Source organism: Mustela lutreola, chromosome 12 (assembly GCF_030435805.1).
Source record: "Mustela lutreola isolate mMusLut2 chromosome 12, mMusLut2.pri, whole genome shotgun sequence".
Taxonomy (NCBI): Eukaryota; Metazoa; Chordata; class Mammalia; order Carnivora; family Mustelidae; genus Mustela; species Mustela lutreola.
Genome location: NC_081301.1, coordinates 9,379,185 through 9,395,980, shown reverse-complemented (window position 1 = coordinate 9,395,980; position 16,796 = coordinate 9,379,185). Strand labels below are relative to the sequence as shown.

Genomic DNA, 16,796 nt, shown 5'->3' with positions numbered 1-16,796 from the left:
ATATTTGCATATTGATATTCTGGAAGACATGTAACAGACTAGTAAAATGGATATGGATTAGGTACTAGATGAATGGGGGCAGCAGGGAAAGAGACCTTTCACTGTGTAATACCTTTGCACATTTTTTGGATCATAAAAAGCACTGACCCTTAGGCCCTTGGGGCACCTCAGTGGCGCAGTCAGTTACGCATGATTTCGGCTCACGTTACGATCTTGGGGTCACGGAACTGAGCCCTGCGTCAGGCTCCACACATGTAGCTTGCTTAAGATTCTCCTCTCTGTCTGCCTCTCCCCCTCTCTTAAAAAAAAGCACTGCTTTTTAAAACATGAAACATGAAATCAAAAATAGTAAGACAGGGCGCCTGGGTGGCTCAGTGGGTTAAGCCGCTGCCTTCGGCTCAGGTCATGATCTCAGGGTCCTGGGATCGAGTCCCGCATCGGGCTCTCTGCTCAGCAGGGAGCCTGCTTCCTCCTCTCTCTCTCTGCCTGCCTCTCTGCCTACTTGTAATCTCTCTCTGTCAAATAAATAAATAAAATCCTTAAAAAAAAAATAGTAAGACAAAAGTAACAACAGCAACTATCGTTTACAGAATACTTTTTGCAAGGTGCGCATGTACTAATCTCACTTAATCCTTGTTACACACTGAAGTAGGTAATATTAACCCCAGTATAAAGGAGAGAACACTGAGGTCCCAAGAAGTTTCAAATCTGTATACCAGTGATATAATCTATCTCACAGGCTGTTGTAAGGATTAAATGAAATAATATATATAAAATACTTACCATAATGCCTAACACACAGTAAATGCTTAATCAATGATTTACCATTCCAAGGCAATAACTATTTTCAAAGATGTTTCAATCAATTGAGCCATATAAAATACAATAAAATCAGACAAGAAGTTTAGCAAAGACGTTTTAATTGAAATTTTATACATGTAGATTAAACAGTGTCTTCTAATTAATTGGCGGCTGCTTTAGATATGCTATATCCTCACTATATAAATTACATAGTCATTAAAGTAACTGCTCATATCCCATAATTATGCATGGTTCTTTGAGGCTACTATTAAACAGTGTGAAAATACTTATTCTGAAAAGATATCAACTAAAGAGCTTAGAAGTGTAACCATCATTTTAATAAGGTGGGGGGATGCTGTACATATGATGGTGACCTCAAGACAAATCCCCAAATGTAAGATCTGATTCCCAAAAAATGTCCCTTCAAACTCACTTAGTTACTCATGGACAACAGGATGCCCCATACTATGAAATTACACAGTCATGATGGCACATGTTACTAGGCTATAAGCAAGATGCACTTAAAGAAACATCAGCTTTTCCCTTTCTAGAAATAAACTATTCTATCTAGAATGCCCTTTTAGGGGCACCTGGGTGGCACCTGGGTAGTTAAGCACCTGCCTTTAGCTCAGGTCAGCACTCTGGGATCAAGCCCCGAATTGGGCTCCCTGCTCAGCAGGGAGTCTGCGTTATCCCTCTCCCACTCCCCCTGCTCCTGTTTCCTCTCTGTGTCTCTCTGTCAAATAAATAAATAAAATCTTTTTTTTTAAAGACTTTTATTTATTTATTTGACAGACAGAGATCACAAGTAGGCAGAGAGAGAGGAAACAGGCTCCTCACTAAGCAGAGAGCCCGACATAGGGCTCCGTCCCAGGACCCTGGGGTCATGACCCGAGCTGAAAGCAGAGGTTTTAACCCACTGAGCCACCCAGGCGCCCCAATAAAATCTTTAAAAAAATATATATAAATAGAATGCCCTTTTATATTTAACCCCAATGAAAAGAATACAAAGAAAAAGGAAAAACTACAAAGAAGCTTCACAAGCTTACTAAAAACCATATCCAATACAAATGAGATCAGAGTGAATTCAGGGAGGAGGCTTATGAAACATTTTGTTTTAATTGTAGTTTTAAGTGTCTTTGTTCTGTCTGAAAGATAAGCTACACTTGGATCATCCAATTACATTGTAAAAAAAAAAAAAATACACAAGTACCCAAGAAAAAAATATGTGGTCATATTTGAAGTGTAAAATGAAACAAAATATAAAGTCTTTATCATTCAGGCATTAAAGTTTAAAATTTATTGTTGAGAAAATGCCCTGTACAACATTTAGTCGCTATAACTGTAGGAGCCACTGAAGGAACTATTCCTTCTAGTCCCTGGCTTCCTAGCTCCAGCCGCAAATGAGGTCTTTCTACCATTTTAGAAATACTGGAAAAGTCATCCCTCTTCTTTTTTTCAAGAAGACTGAATTCCCTGGCATAGCTTCATCTGTTCCAGGCTGTCTCAAAAGTGCCTGCCAAGTTGTGTTCAAACTAGAATAGGCTAAACTAGAACCCTAGCCAGGGTTAGGTCCCTGGCCAGTCTTCTAAGATCAAGTCTGAGGGCCCAGTTCTCTCTGACCCCAGCCCTGGCATGGAAAGAGTATGAGACAGCAATTCTGTTAAGTCTGTCTCCTCTGCAGATACAGATACTCCTTTTTAAGTCATCCCAGTGTCTAGACACATACTGCCCAATATAGCAACGACTAGTCACATGTGACTATTTAAATTTAAAATCACTTAAATTTTAAAACTCAGTTCCATAGTCATACTAGCCACATTTCAAGCGATCAACAGTTGCATGTGGCTAGGGGCTACCATACTAGACAGCACAGATATAGAGCATCTCTACCATCATAGAATGTTCTACTGCACGGTGCTTGTCTAAACTCAGTAGAGATATTTAAGGTATCAGGCTGAAGAACCTAACCAGATTTGCCAACAACAAAATGAGTATTTTTTTTTCCTAATTTCTACATATGCCTCTCAAAGTTCCAAAGTCACGTGTGATCATGTTCACTTCCAAACTCTTAACAATACTATACTAACAATAGTAAATAACATGAACAGAACATTTATGATGCACCAGCCACTAAGCTAAGAGCTTTGGTCATCTAACTTAATTCTTACTACAATCTTATGAAGGTGTTACCATATCCCATTCGCAGATGAAAAAAATTAAGGCTGAGAGAAATTAAGTGCTTTGCCTGTGGTTATATAGGTAGTAAATGGAAGAGTTGGGATTCAATTTAGAAGCACACACAAGCAAACAAAAACTGTAGATGCAAGTCATACATAAATCAGAACTAAGCAGGGCTTGTCCCTCTGAAGCCTTCTGTGAAATTTTCATCATTACAGAATCACAGAAAACTAGAATAGGAGCAAAAACTAAGGCAATGTTTCATGACCATCTTTAACCTGAGACCCCTTCTGATGACTATAAAAATCTCACACACACCCCCAAAGATGATGTATACCTCATCACAGCCATTAAAATTTTTTCTATCTTCTGTATATTCCCAACAAATTTTCATGAAGCTTTACTTTTTTTCTAAGTATTTTATAAAAATTATTTCCCTTACATAACATTAAAATATCAAATATGCTCTTTCAAAATACATTCATTTCCCTCCTCAAACACACATCCACTGAACTGTAAAAATAGATCAATCTCTCCAATTTTAGAAATAAGAATAGTAAAGCTAAAAAAGAGGGTGAGATGGGGATGCTTTGCCTGAAATGAAAGACAGAATTGCTAGTACCAGAACACTTTGGTAAAGCTTAGCCAACAAACTTTACTTCACGGGACTTTAAAATGGCAAAATTCCTTAGGGCCCCACCCACCAAACAAAAAAGTTAAGATCTGTCCTATTTGTCAGCAGATCTTGTGGGATTTGTGGGACTGAAGCTCTGGGAGTACGTGGATAAGAATTCCCTATGTGATATTCATAGACTTGGGGACCTCAGAGAACTATCTACTTCCTAATCTTACTTTATTTTATTATTAATTTTTTCCATCTCCTAATTTTAGAATTGAGGAGACAGAAGCTCACCTAGTTATATATAAACTTAGGCATCATATCCTTCATAATTGTACAGTCTATGGCAAAGATGGCCTGTTCATACATTTAGTTTTGCTGAGTGACCACTGGATGCTAGGATCTGTGAGAGGGAGAAGCAGGCTCCCTGCGGTGCAGGGCTCGATCCTAGGACCCTGAGATCATACCTGAGCAGAAAGCAGCTACTTAACCGACTGAGTTACCCTCCACAAAAAAGGGTATTTTAAATAAAATCCTTCACTATGTAAATTAGCAAGAACAGTCACATAAATATGAAGGATAAAGCTCTAACCATTACTTTTCCACTTATAGCTGTGCTCTCATTCTAAGTCATTTAGGACAAGAATGTGTCTCTTCAACAAATGGTGTTGAGAAAACTGGATAGCCACAGGTAAAACAATGAAGCTGTATGCGTACCTCACACCATATTGCAAAGATTAACTCAAAATGGATGAAAGACCTAAATGTAAGACCTGAAACCATAAAACCCCTAGAAGAAAACATAAGAGAAAAGCTTGTTGGCAATGGATTTAGCAGTGATTTTTTTTTTTTTTTTTTTTTTTTTGGATATGACTCCAAAATCAGGCAACAGAAAAAAAGACAAATGAAACTACATCAAACTTAAAATGTCTGCCCTGCAAAGGAAATAGTAAATAGAGAGAAAAGAGAACTACAAATCAGCAAGGGGAAATATCTGCAAAACATGTATCTGATAAAGGGTTAACATCCAGAATGCATAAGAAACTCCTACAACTCAACAATTTAAAAAAAAAAATCCAATTTAAAAATGGGCAAGGGAGGGGCGCCTGGGTGGCTCAGTGGGTTAAGCCGCTGCCTTCGGCTCAGGTCAGGATCTCAGGGTCCTGGGATCTAGTCCCGCATTGGGCTCTCTGCTCGGCAGGGAGCCTGCTTCCCTCTCTCTCTCTGCCTGCCTCTCCATCTACTTGTGATTTCTGTCAAATAAATAAATAAAATCTTTAAAAAAAAAATAAAAACAGTTTAAAAAAAAAAAAAAACGGGCAAGGGAAATTCCTCTAAAGAAGATACACAAATGGCCAAGAAGCACTTGAAAAGTCAATATCACAGGCCATAACAAACAAAAACCATAATGAAGTTATTACCTTACATCTGTCAGGATGCCCATTATTAAAAAAAAATAAAACCAGGACGCCTGGGTGGCTCAGTTGGTTAAGCAGCTGCCTTCAGCTCAGGTCATGATCCCAGGGTCCTAGGATCAAGTCCCACATCGGGCTCCTTGCTCGTCAGGGAGCCTGCTTCTCCATCTGCCTCTGCCTGCCATTCTGACTGCCTGTGCTTGCTCTCTCTCCCTCTCTCTTTGACAAATAAATAAAAATCTAAAAAAAAACAAAAACCCCACAAAACAAAAAACAAAAATGAGGAAAAGCAAACAAAAAAAGCCTCCAAAACAGATAACAACAAGTGTTGGTGAAAATATGGAGAAAATGGAACCCTTGTACACGGTTGGTAGAAACGTAAAATGGTGCAGCTTCTATGGAAAAGTATATGGAAGTTCCTCAAAATACTAAAAACAGAATTATCATATGATCCAGCAATTCCACCTCTGGGTATATATCCAAAAGAAATGAAAACTGGATCCTGAAGAGACATCTGCATGCCCATGCTCTATGAAGCATTACTCATAATACCCAAGAGGCTGTAGCAACCTTAAATGTCCACCTACAGATGAACAGATATAGGAAAGATAATACATACATGCAATGAAATACTATTCCACCTCCAAAAAAAGAAGGAAATCCTGTCAGTTACAGTGTGGATCAATCTTGAGGACATTATGCTAAGTGACTTAAGCCAGTCACAAAAAGACAAAGACTACATGATTGTACTTATGTGAGGCATCTACAACAGTCAAACTCTGAGAAAAGGAAAAGTAGAATGGTGGTTGTTAGGGGCAGGTGGGCAGCGGGAGGAAGCAAGGAGGAATTGTGAGTTTTAGTTCTTTGTTGCACAGAAAGGTGTAAATGATTAACACTACCATACTGTACACTTAATAACACAGGCATGGCTCACTCCTAAACATCTAGACACAAAACAAACTTTTAGAAGTCTTTGGAGTGCAATAAACACGGCCTTTGCAACACACTTAATTCACAAACATAATCCAGTGACATGAATATCAAAATGAGTTTGCCACTCACGAGCTCAGAAACTCACTGTGTGGGGTTGGAGAATGGAGGCGTGCTTGAGCGGCAGGAGGCACTCACCCTGAGGGGAACAAAGATCTTAGATCAGATGGCCTACAAAGCAGAAATGCCCAGGAAGCAATGACATCCACACTTTTGTAACCTCTGAGACAGTCAAGGGTCCCTTTTAGTGAAAGTCACAGTGCCATGACCACAGTACTCTATCTGGCCAATCAGCCTACCCAAGAAAGAAATGAGGTTATCTTACCCTGCCAGGTTCTAAGTGAGCCCATGCTGGCTCCTAATGATCACTACTCCTCTTCGTCAGGTTTACAAGCCCTGACTGCTGCTAAGTGAGACTAGTAAATCAAGACTGCTCTGTCTCAAGCTGAAGAGAGAAGTCTGTGGATACCTGGGTTGATAAAGGGGTCCTTAAGAAAGGAAGTGAGTTCTAAGGAAGATTTTTAATGCAAAGGACCGACAGAGCTTGGTAGAGGGTGCCGGGGAAATAGTCCAGCCCGAGTGTGAATAAACAGAGACAATAAGGCCAAATGTGAATAGCAGAGAGAGCAAATCAGAAGGCCTGGTAATCTAGGTCAAGCAGAGACTAGGAAAAAAGCAAGTTCTTCCTGCTGGGCTATACCCCTGATCACAAAGGTCAACCACAACTGAGCCAGAGTTCTCATTCTGAGTATCAGAAAACACACAATACTATATTAAGCAGAGCCCGAAAGCAATCCCACGTAAAAGACAGTTGTCATAAAGGCCAGTCTACTTTCTCCAAAGTACCTTCTGATGATAAATCCACCACTAGGATTATGTGTAATGGGCAATTTTGTTGCAAAGGACCATTGTGCAACATTTTCCCATTTCTCTTCCAGAAAAACACAGAGGTAATTATGTACTCATAGCCAGTGTAGCAAATCAGTTAAATTAAACCTGTATTTCATCTAACTCATATAGGATATGAATAACATAACTAACTTTTCTAATTTCATACTCTAGTACTCCCAAGTAAATAAAAGGGAAAAAAAGTAAAGTTTTCCCCCTACAAATAGAATCTGTCACTTCCTAGGATGTGCACTTTTCAGCTCATGCATCCTAAATGCATGTGGAGATATTATATGCACTTTCTATTTAGCAATTTAATTATATCTTTGCATTCAAAGAGTGGCAATGGTTTGCAGTAATAATCAGGTGAAAGCATTCTAACATTAATATGCTGGAATCCGATGTGTTAATTTGATGCAACTTTGCCTTGACAATATGTGATTAATTTGTTCTCAGGCTAGCCCTGCTCCCAGCTCTGACAGTTTAAAATGCTGGGTTTCTTTATCCATATCGCTATTTGACACGCCTTAGCCCACTGCTTTGCTAAGACCACTGTTAATTTGTAATGAACTTGCTTTTCAGGGGGGCTCCTTCATTTTTAATTCTGTCAGTGTCACCTCCTTGAGGAAAATTACAAGTTTCCGTAGGTGTGATTACTGCCAAGTGCTGCTGATAAGAGGTTTGAGAAAATAGGGCTTTATAAAGAAGTCTGTATTTAATCTGCTGAAACAGATTTATTGCCTCCAGACAGATAAATATAATACAAAGTTCTCTTATTTAAAAGTCATCCCCAAGTTCTCCCTCACCACCTCCTCCTCCTAAACAAAAACACAGTTGCATTTCCAGGACTCAATAATGAGTCACTCAGGGAAAAGAGGTGAAAGTGTAATAAATTTAGCAATAATGGCGATTCTTGTCATCAAATTAGACTTGTAGGGGAGTCTTATAAAACACATGAATACACTTTCCGCAAGGTGGAGAAGAGGAAAAAGAAATCCCACTGAAACAATTACGGCTTCACCTCCTTTCTAACTAGCAAAGAACACTGCACGGCTTCATGAGCCCATTTCCTTGGGGCAAACTGAGTACTGGTGAAGTTAGGCGTGGTTTAAATTTCTCCGTGGAAATTGATCCTGATAATGCTCAATGCTGGGTTACAGGGGAGACGGAAAGTCTAAGTCTCAACAGAATAAGTCATTTGTAGGGACAATAAGCAGCTTATGAGCCCCTGCCCAGGTATTCTCCACTCTACCTTCAAAATAACCATCACTGGTACGTACAGTCACTCCAATTTTTTTTCACATAAGGGAACTGAGGCTCAAAGATTTTATCACAAAGATGCACCAGCAAGGAAAGAACAGAACTTTGGGAAACACATCTGTCAACTGCTGTCCTCTGCTTTGCTCCATGACAATCTACTGAGTGGAAAGGTCATCCCATAATAATCCACAGATAGAGCTAACCAGTCTCATGCTGGAGTCATTCTCTTCCTCTCTCTGCACTGAAACAGTGGCACGCAGTTCTCCTGCAATTCCGGCCCGCCCACCATGAAACCTACTGCTTCCACAGGGCCAGGAAGACATCAGGTCCTGCAAATTCTGCCCTCAGATTTATCGGATGTTCTTAATGTCTATTTACACCAACAGCAAGAAGCTTAGAACAGGCCCACTCCCCGCAAACATCATTAGTGGCACAAGCCTCTTTTCAGAAGATTAGTCTCCCAACACTTCATAAACGGAATTGAAACCACTAGATACAAATGCTCACTGCATTCCCCTACCTCCCAGTCTTTTTATCTGTATGTTCCCCAGCTGCTTCTCAAAAAATAAAATAAAATTTTAAGAAAATCTTTAAAAAATCATGAAAACAACTTTCCACTGTATGTTCAAGATCACAGTTGATAAAATGCTCCATACCTTTGCCTTCTCTACAAGGCTATTCATGAAGCACGGGAACTGTGAAATAAATGCTCAAAGGAACGTTAAGCTAGTCACTGAAAAGGAGTACTCATGTGCAATATATAAGAAAAAATTTTCAAAGATAACAAAGGTAGGTGCGAGAGCAGAATTGCAATTACACACAGACTAAAACTAAATTATGCAAAAAGATATAGAGATGATTTAGCACCTCCTGCTCAAAAACAGACACCCGAAATTCTGATTTTAAGTTGTCTTTAATTTAAAATTTCCTTAATGCTTCTTCACAGTGGTCTGTAAACCCACTAGACTGCAAGCCCCTCCAGAACAAGGATAGTGGTTTATCTCACATCTGTATACACCTGGCCTAAGTAGCTCAAGTCTTCACTAAATTAACTGAAACAAAGATTGCTAGGGTGTAGGTCTCTATCTGATTAAATATAGTCCCCCCCTAGAGCATCTCAACTCAGTCTGGCCTAGGTATGAGCTCTAAGCACTGGTTGTGGAATGGTGGGATAGCTGTGGCTCTGATATGCCTTCCCAGGGCACTCCCTGTTCCCAAGTCTTCCAACTCCACGGATCTTTGTTGGAAGGAACTCTGGACAACTGCTGCTGCACGACCGATAAAAGGAGACCTGCTTTGAGATGAACAAGACCCTGAGCCAAGGCAGCAAATACCTCTCCAATGACAGGTGTGATGCCTAGAACAGGCAGTTACCCTGAAGGAGACACACAGATGAGAACAAAAATACAAGGGACTAGAGAGAAGGAAAAAAACTAAATCAAATACTTAAAAAAAAAAAAAACACTAAGGGAAGTATTGGTTTGAAAAAAGTACCCAGAGAAATATTAATGTATATTTATCAGACACATAAAGGCAAATTAAATAATTTGGCAAATTAGATAAAAACTCTTCCCCCCTCATATAACAATTCTGTAATTGTAACATCTGCCAGATAACTAATTGCATATTCTCTAATATGTGGCCTGGGAAAGTCGATCTAACACTGCTGGAATGGTCATCATTCCTAAGGAGAAAATTCTAAACTAAATACTGCACCCAGGGCAAGTGTACCAGTGAACCGAGGTACCAGAACACCCACAACTAAACAAGCATTAACTGGGCCTCCTGGGTGGCTCAGGTCATGATCCCAGGATCATAGTACGGAGCCCTATGTCCACCCCTCAAGGCTCCTTGCTCAGCAGATGAGTCTGCTTCTCCCTCTGCCTGCCGCTCTCCCTGCTTGTGGTCTCTCTGTCAAACAAATAAATAAAATCCTTAAAAATAAAAAAGCATTAATTAACTGAAAAAATAATTTGTCCTGATGACCTGTTATGGGCCAATGTCTAAAAAATGACTAAAAAGTTGGGCTGGAAAGGAGAGAACACTGGGTCGAATGGAAGTTAAGCTCTTATTTATCCAAACTTGCATAATAAGTGGCAAAACCAAGACCCAAGTCTGCCTGACACTTAATTCATTACTCCCAGCCTTCTGCCCAAAGAGCCCGTGAGTCTGTCTTTGAAGACATACCTACCAAATGTAATCTGATTAGAAATGTCACAAATCAGGGGTGCCTGCCTGGCTTAGTTGGTGGAACATGGGACTTTTGATCTTGGGGTTGTGAATTTGAGCCCCATGCTGGGTGTGGAGACTGCTTAAAAATAAAGTCAAGAAAGAAAGAAAAAGAAAAAAGGAAGAGGAAAAAAAAAGAAAAGGAAAGGAAAAGGCAGGCCACAAATGAATATCTAATTAAGTATATTGTAATGTTACAGCACCAAGGCAATGGGCAGATAAAAAGTGGTTCAGGTATCAAAGTGCCAATCAGAATAAGTTTTGCCCTATGTTCTGAAGAAAATAAGGAAATGGGGTAAATGCAGTCCAAGCTAAAGAAATGACTAGAGCAACAGTATGAAAAATTAGAAAGAGCTCGTGGTCAGAGAACACAACTGTCAGGTAGTAAGGAAAATGGGGCTATATCAGGAAGCAGGGGAACAGAAGATCTAGAATCAGACTGGTTCAGGTTCAAGTACTGCATAAACTTTCTTAATTATTGGCTTTCGATCATCTATTTATTCATTTACCAGATAATTATTTTGCACCTATATGCTAATTCCTTCTGGGGTTTTCTCTCTGTCTCTAGATGGTTTCCTCATCTAGAAAACTAGAATAAAAATATCTCTCTCTCTGGGCTATCATGGAGCTTAAATGAGAAATGATGTCTTCATTAAAGTAGCATATCTACGGGGCGCCTGGGTGGGTCAGTGGGTTAAGCCGCTGCCTTCGGCTCAGGTCATGATCTCAGGGTCCTGGGATTGAGTCCCGCATCGGGCTCTCTGCTCAGCAGGGAGCCTGCTTCCCTCTCTCTCTCTCTCTCTCTGGCTGCCTCTCTGTCTACTTGTGATTTCTCTCTGTCAAATTAATAAATAAAATCTTAAAAAAAAAAAAAAGTAGCATATCTACAAGAGGAAAGTAGGTGATGGGTAAATAAAGGGTGAACTGAATGGTACAAATTAAGATGGAAGGTATGTGGGAAGAGAGGGTGCTGCTACTGTCAGTGGACGGGTTTAGTTTTGCTATCTCAAGAGGGCAATGGGGTAGTTCATCTGGCCACAAATTGGACACATGGAGGGAGAGGGGACAAGCGGGCAGAGAGACCAGCCTGGAAGCTGCTGCTGTAACATAAATGGGACGTGAGAGGTCCTGGAACAAGGAAGTGTCTGGCAAATCTGAGAAGTGTCAAATCTGATAGACCCTGAGAAGGAATCACTGGCTGACCTTAGGGACACCATGTGAGGAGAGAGTGGTGGAAGAGAAGAAAAGTATTCCTATCAATTCAGATTTTTAAATGGCTTAAATCTCACTTTGGCAAGCATCTTTCTTTGAAAATAATCACCTGGACATTATCAATTTCATAGAAAGACCCTTTGTTTTGCACACAAAATACACTTTAATATTTTTCTCCTTTTTCTATGAGCAACATCCTTCCTCCCAGTCAACTCCAAATACTTACAGGTCTGTACAAATTACCGGGATCTTTCTAAGATTAAACTGCAATCTGCTTACTCTCACTCATGTCCCTCAATCATTCAGGCCTGAGGAAACAGAGCGTGCACCCTTAAAGACGGCAGCACATAAAACACTGTGTCATCTGTACAACGGCAGCTCTCTGTCCCTAAGCACCTCATTGTCTCCTAAATGGCTTCAGCTACAAATATTCCACTGGCAAAAAGACTTTATGAAAACCTCAGGGCAAAAGGAATGATCACCACCTTTGTGGCCAACCCCTTGGGGGAAACAAGGAGCCACTTAAAAACTGGCTGAGAATTAACCTCACAATAACAAGCAGAAGACCTCTGGGAGCCCTTCACACATCATGCAAGTGTAACGCGGAGATGAAGAACGCCGCCTGCAGCTGGAGCGCCTGGGCACCGCGGCTGCCTCTTCCCACTTCCGCGCTCTCTGACCTGAGGCGGGTTACTGGACCTCTTCCAGCCTCAGTCTCCTCACCTCTCAAACTGGGCATCATTGTAATACCTTCTCCCAGGCCTTCTGCAAGAATTCAATTTATCATTACATGCAAAGCACTTGGCATTGTGGCTAGCACACAGCAAATGCTCAACATATGCTCGTTGTTATTATTACCGTGGCTGTCATTACAGTCGTTTGAAATAGTTCAGATATGACCCACTAAGATGCACATTCCTCCCTTCCTCCTGTCCAATACTTACTGAGTGCTATGCTGGGCTGTACACCGAGAAGAGGGAGAAAGAGAAAAATTTGGACTCTAAAGAGGCAGAAGCAAGGTCTATGGATGTACAGAGGAGAAAGTCACTATTAGAGAAGTCAAAAAAAGTGTTAAGGAAGAGGTGACATCTGTGAGTTGGCTCTTGAAGAGGACAAACAGGAATTTTCCAAGAGAAAGAATGTGACCTGGTAGCAGATACGGCATCTGCTTTTTAACATGTCAGACTGAAACAGGTTTCGAGGAAGGTCGGCTACCTGGGCAGTCGCTGAAAATCTAAATCATAACGATTCCAGCCAGAACCTCCTCCTCCTTCCACTTGGGCTTAAGACCACTAACTTCTCCACCAACACTTCAGTCTAGGCTGACTCCTGTCTCTGTACTCCCACATCTCCTTGTCCTTGGATTACCATGGTCTACCTCATGGAGACTCTGAGCTAGTTCCTGGAGGGCAGGGACTACCCTTTTATTAATGTACCCCAGGACATTCTACTCTGCCAGGAGTATGGTAAATATTCAACAAATGTTTGGTGAATGAACCATCTGCCTTGCCAACAGTACTGTCATAAAAAGAACCTAAATACTTCAGAGTCTCCAAATGTTCGTAAATGTCTCACACTGACAAAAAATTATGTAATTCTAATGATGGGTCTGGTCTTGGTCATCCTCCTCATTTTTCTGATTGGCTGACTAAACCCAGAAAGGTGAGATGATGAATTCAGTCAGAGAGAAAGTGACAAATAAGTAATAGAACTTGGTCTCATGAATGAAGTACTCTTCCAGAATCAACTCGGAAAAAAACAGACTATTTTTTTTCTTATGCTAAATCTTAGGAAAACTAGAGCTTCTTACTTACATCCTACTAACATACACAATATCTGACAAAGGAGTAAAATGCACGTGAAAAATATTTCTTTTAATATACATGGTTTTTCTTAAACAGAGTATCAATTCCAAAGGCAGCTAAACTGCATTCAGAGCTGGCCCTACCATATAGCAGGGTGTGGTCTTAGGTGAATTGCTCAATTCCTCTCAGACCTCCTATCAACATGGAGCTAACAATATCTGCATCCCAGAGTTACTGTGTAGATTAGAGATGATATACTTAAAGTTCCCAGCATACTGCCTGCCACACAGCAAGTACTCAGTCAACAGGAGGCACTATTATTATCTTTATCTATTGTTCCTAAGGACAGACACCTCGTTTTATTTTCTCCTTCCCTTAGTGCCTTGTACTATGCTCTATACATAATACCTACTCAAAATTTTTTGAATTTATGATTAAGAAGAGAAAAAAATCAAATAACAAGTAGCCAATGGCTTTTCTTAATCCAGAAAAGATAATTAATACCATGGTCTAAGATGTCAGTATGAATACTGCATGGTTTTTAATAATGGAATCTCATTGTCTTAAAAGTCAGAATCATCTTCATCTAAAAACAGCCTACCAGTTTTTCTCTACACAAAATTAGGTGAACTTTTTCTTGTAACTTCCCACTTTAGCTTCCTTTTCATCATTATTATCACAATTAAAGGGGTAATACACATTCATTTCAGAAAAAGAAGAATCGCCGGGCGCGGTGGCGCGCGCCTGTAGTCCCAGCTACTCGGGAGGCTGAGGCAGGAGGATCGCTTGAGCCCAGGAGTTCTGGGCTGTAGTGCGCTATGCCGATCGGGTGTCCGCACTAAGTTCGGCATCAATATGGTGACCTCCCGGGAGCGGGGGACCACCAGGTTGCCTAAGGAGGGGTGAACCGGCCCAGGTCGGAAACGGAGCAGGTCAGAAAAAGAAGAATCTCAGAGGAATAAAAATTGCCAAACAGAAGTCAGAGATATCTCTTTAAATTTTGTGTGCATCCTTTCATATTTTCTATGTAAATATAATCATTTTAACAAAAGTTTGATGATGCTATATATGCTATTTTATATATAACCTTTTATAAATTTACTATTTATGACAATTTTTATCAAGAAGTCATATCAAAGGGCACCAGGGTGGCTAAGATGATTAAGCATCTGCCTTCAGCTCAGATCATGATCCCAACATTCTGCGATCAAGCCCCACATCTGGCTCCTGGCTCAGCAGGGAGTCTTCTTCTCTCCCTCCCTCTGCCTCTCCCCCTGCTCATGCTCTCTCTGTCTCTCTGTATCTTTCTGTCTCAAATAAGTAAATAAAAAATCCTTTAAAAAAAAAGATCTTAAAAAAAAAAAAAAAAAGCCACATCAAGGGGCGCCTGGATGGCTCAGTTGGTTAAGCATCTGCCTTCAGATCCTGGGGTCCTGGGACTGAGTTCCCCATCAGGCTCTTTGCTCAGTGGGGAGTCTGCTTCTCCTCCCTCTGCTCCTCTCCTCCCCGACTCCCGGCTCATGCTCGCTCTCTCACCCTCTCTCTCATAAATAAATAAATCTTTAAAAAAAAAAAAAGTCACATCAATGTCATCATTTTAATCATGACATAATATTCAGTATGTAGAAACAATGCCGTAATTTATTTAAGTAATCCTATTCTGGGCATTCGGGTTCTTTCTAGTATTTCTATAACATACATAATGAAAATCCAGATCTTTGCATACTCTTCTGTTTAACTCCTTAGAATACATTCCTAGATATATATTTTCTAAGCCAAAGGGCATATTTTTAGGCTTTCAGTATATATCAAAAATTACCCTCCAGAAAACTTTACCAATTAGATCTTGCTCACGTGGGAATTTCTGTTTAACTTTCCAATCTGAAGGGCAAGAAATTCTGTATCACTTGTGTTTTATTTTTGCCTCACCTTAAAATTTCTGAACAGTCAAATATAGAAAGGCACATTCTTTTACAACACAATCAAGTGGTCAGTGGCCAGAAAATATCAATTCTTAATTTTAAGAATAAACCTTAACTCAATTGGAGCTTCGATTAAAAAATGAAATATTCAGGAAGCATTCAGTCTTCCAAAGAGAGGTTAAGAGGGGAATGGAGAGATCAGAGAGCAATGTATCTCCACTGAGGTGTCCTTAGAAGGATAGATTCAGAAGAAAAATAGACATTTTACTAATCACCCCATAACCTCCTAAAGCAAGCATCTAATGTATGAACTACCACGATGATCCAAGACAACCTTTGTTAACCCATTTACGTTATTTTCATTAAAGATGGGGTACATAATAAAGGTTCAAAATTACAAACTGCAGGCAACCCCTAGTAGTAAGAGTCCTTGAAAAAACATGAGACAAAATTTCACATTAACACGATTTTACCCCAAAATGGCAAAATTAATTTTTGCAACACAATTGTCCCTTTGCAATCACTGCTAATGTTAAGAGACTAGATAAAGAATTATTAGCACCATTAATGTAATATCGAAGTCACACCTATACATCCTTTTCCATAGAAAATGGTTCTTAATTTTCAAGTTGTTCTGCTTTATTAAAGCTCATTACCATTTCTCTTTTAATAAGTGCTCTTTAAAGTCATTACCTGCAGTGAAGTTAAAGGCAGAGCTATTAAAAGGTTACTTTAATGTGAATAATAGCCTCCCAATATACTCAAGTTAATTACTATTGGAAACTGGTTCTATTTTAATTTAATGCTGAACGCTTAATGAAGGATCTGCCGGGGTAGCAAAACTGACAAAAATTATTCATGGTCAACAGACCTATTCTTGCTGTCTCATTTAAAGAGATAATATCCGTTTCTAGTTCTACATAACTGCATTTAAAGATCAAAATTACATCTTAACATTTTTCTCCGTATATCTAATTGAATATGAAAAATGTGTTTTTTAAAAATATTCAACAGCATGTTAGACACAGCACAATCATCAGTCACAATGCAGCAGACCTTCAAACATGTGGGAGGTGGAGGGGAATCTCAAAATCGCGACAACAGGAGAGTGCTTTGAAGACAAACAGAAACTCATTCTTGATCCTTCGTGCTTGCATAAAGTGTCACCAAAGGAAAGAGAGGAGAGAAAACGCTGAAAGGTGATGAGTGGAAAGGGACACCGGAGCCACTGGGGCCATGGGGGAGTACCCCTGCCCAGCTGAAAAGGAAGCTGACCCTCCAACTTTTTAGGAAGAGCCAGAGAAGCACACTCCAACTCCAATCCCAGCCTCCTTACGAAAAGGATGGGACCAGAATCTCCACTCTGGCCAGCCTCGAGTAAAAGAAATACTGTACTTTCCCCCACCACCTGGGAAATGAAGCTCAGTGACAGCACAGAAGAACACAACACAGTTTTAAAGATGACCAAGGAACA

The 16,796-nt window shown here is 40.1% G+C and overlaps 1 protein-coding gene across 18 annotated transcripts in view; it reads right to left on the bottom strand.

The window, feature by feature from the left end:
* MAPKAP1 (MAPK associated protein 1) overlaps window positions 1-16,796 on the bottom strand; it is a 244,724-nt gene that overhangs the window by 171,180 nt on the left and 56,748 nt on the right. For 11 of the 18 annotated variants that reach the window (XM_059142981.1, XM_059142980.1, XM_059142974.1 and 8 more), the window contains one exon: window positions 6,095-6,145. The exons of the other annotated variants lie outside the window; for them this stretch is intronic. In XM_059142981.1, coding sequence (XP_058998964.1) covers window positions 6,095-6,145 — 51 coding nt within the window. The remainder of the gene's footprint in view (window positions 1-6,094; window positions 6,146-16,796) is intronic. 18 annotated transcript variants of the gene reach the window in all.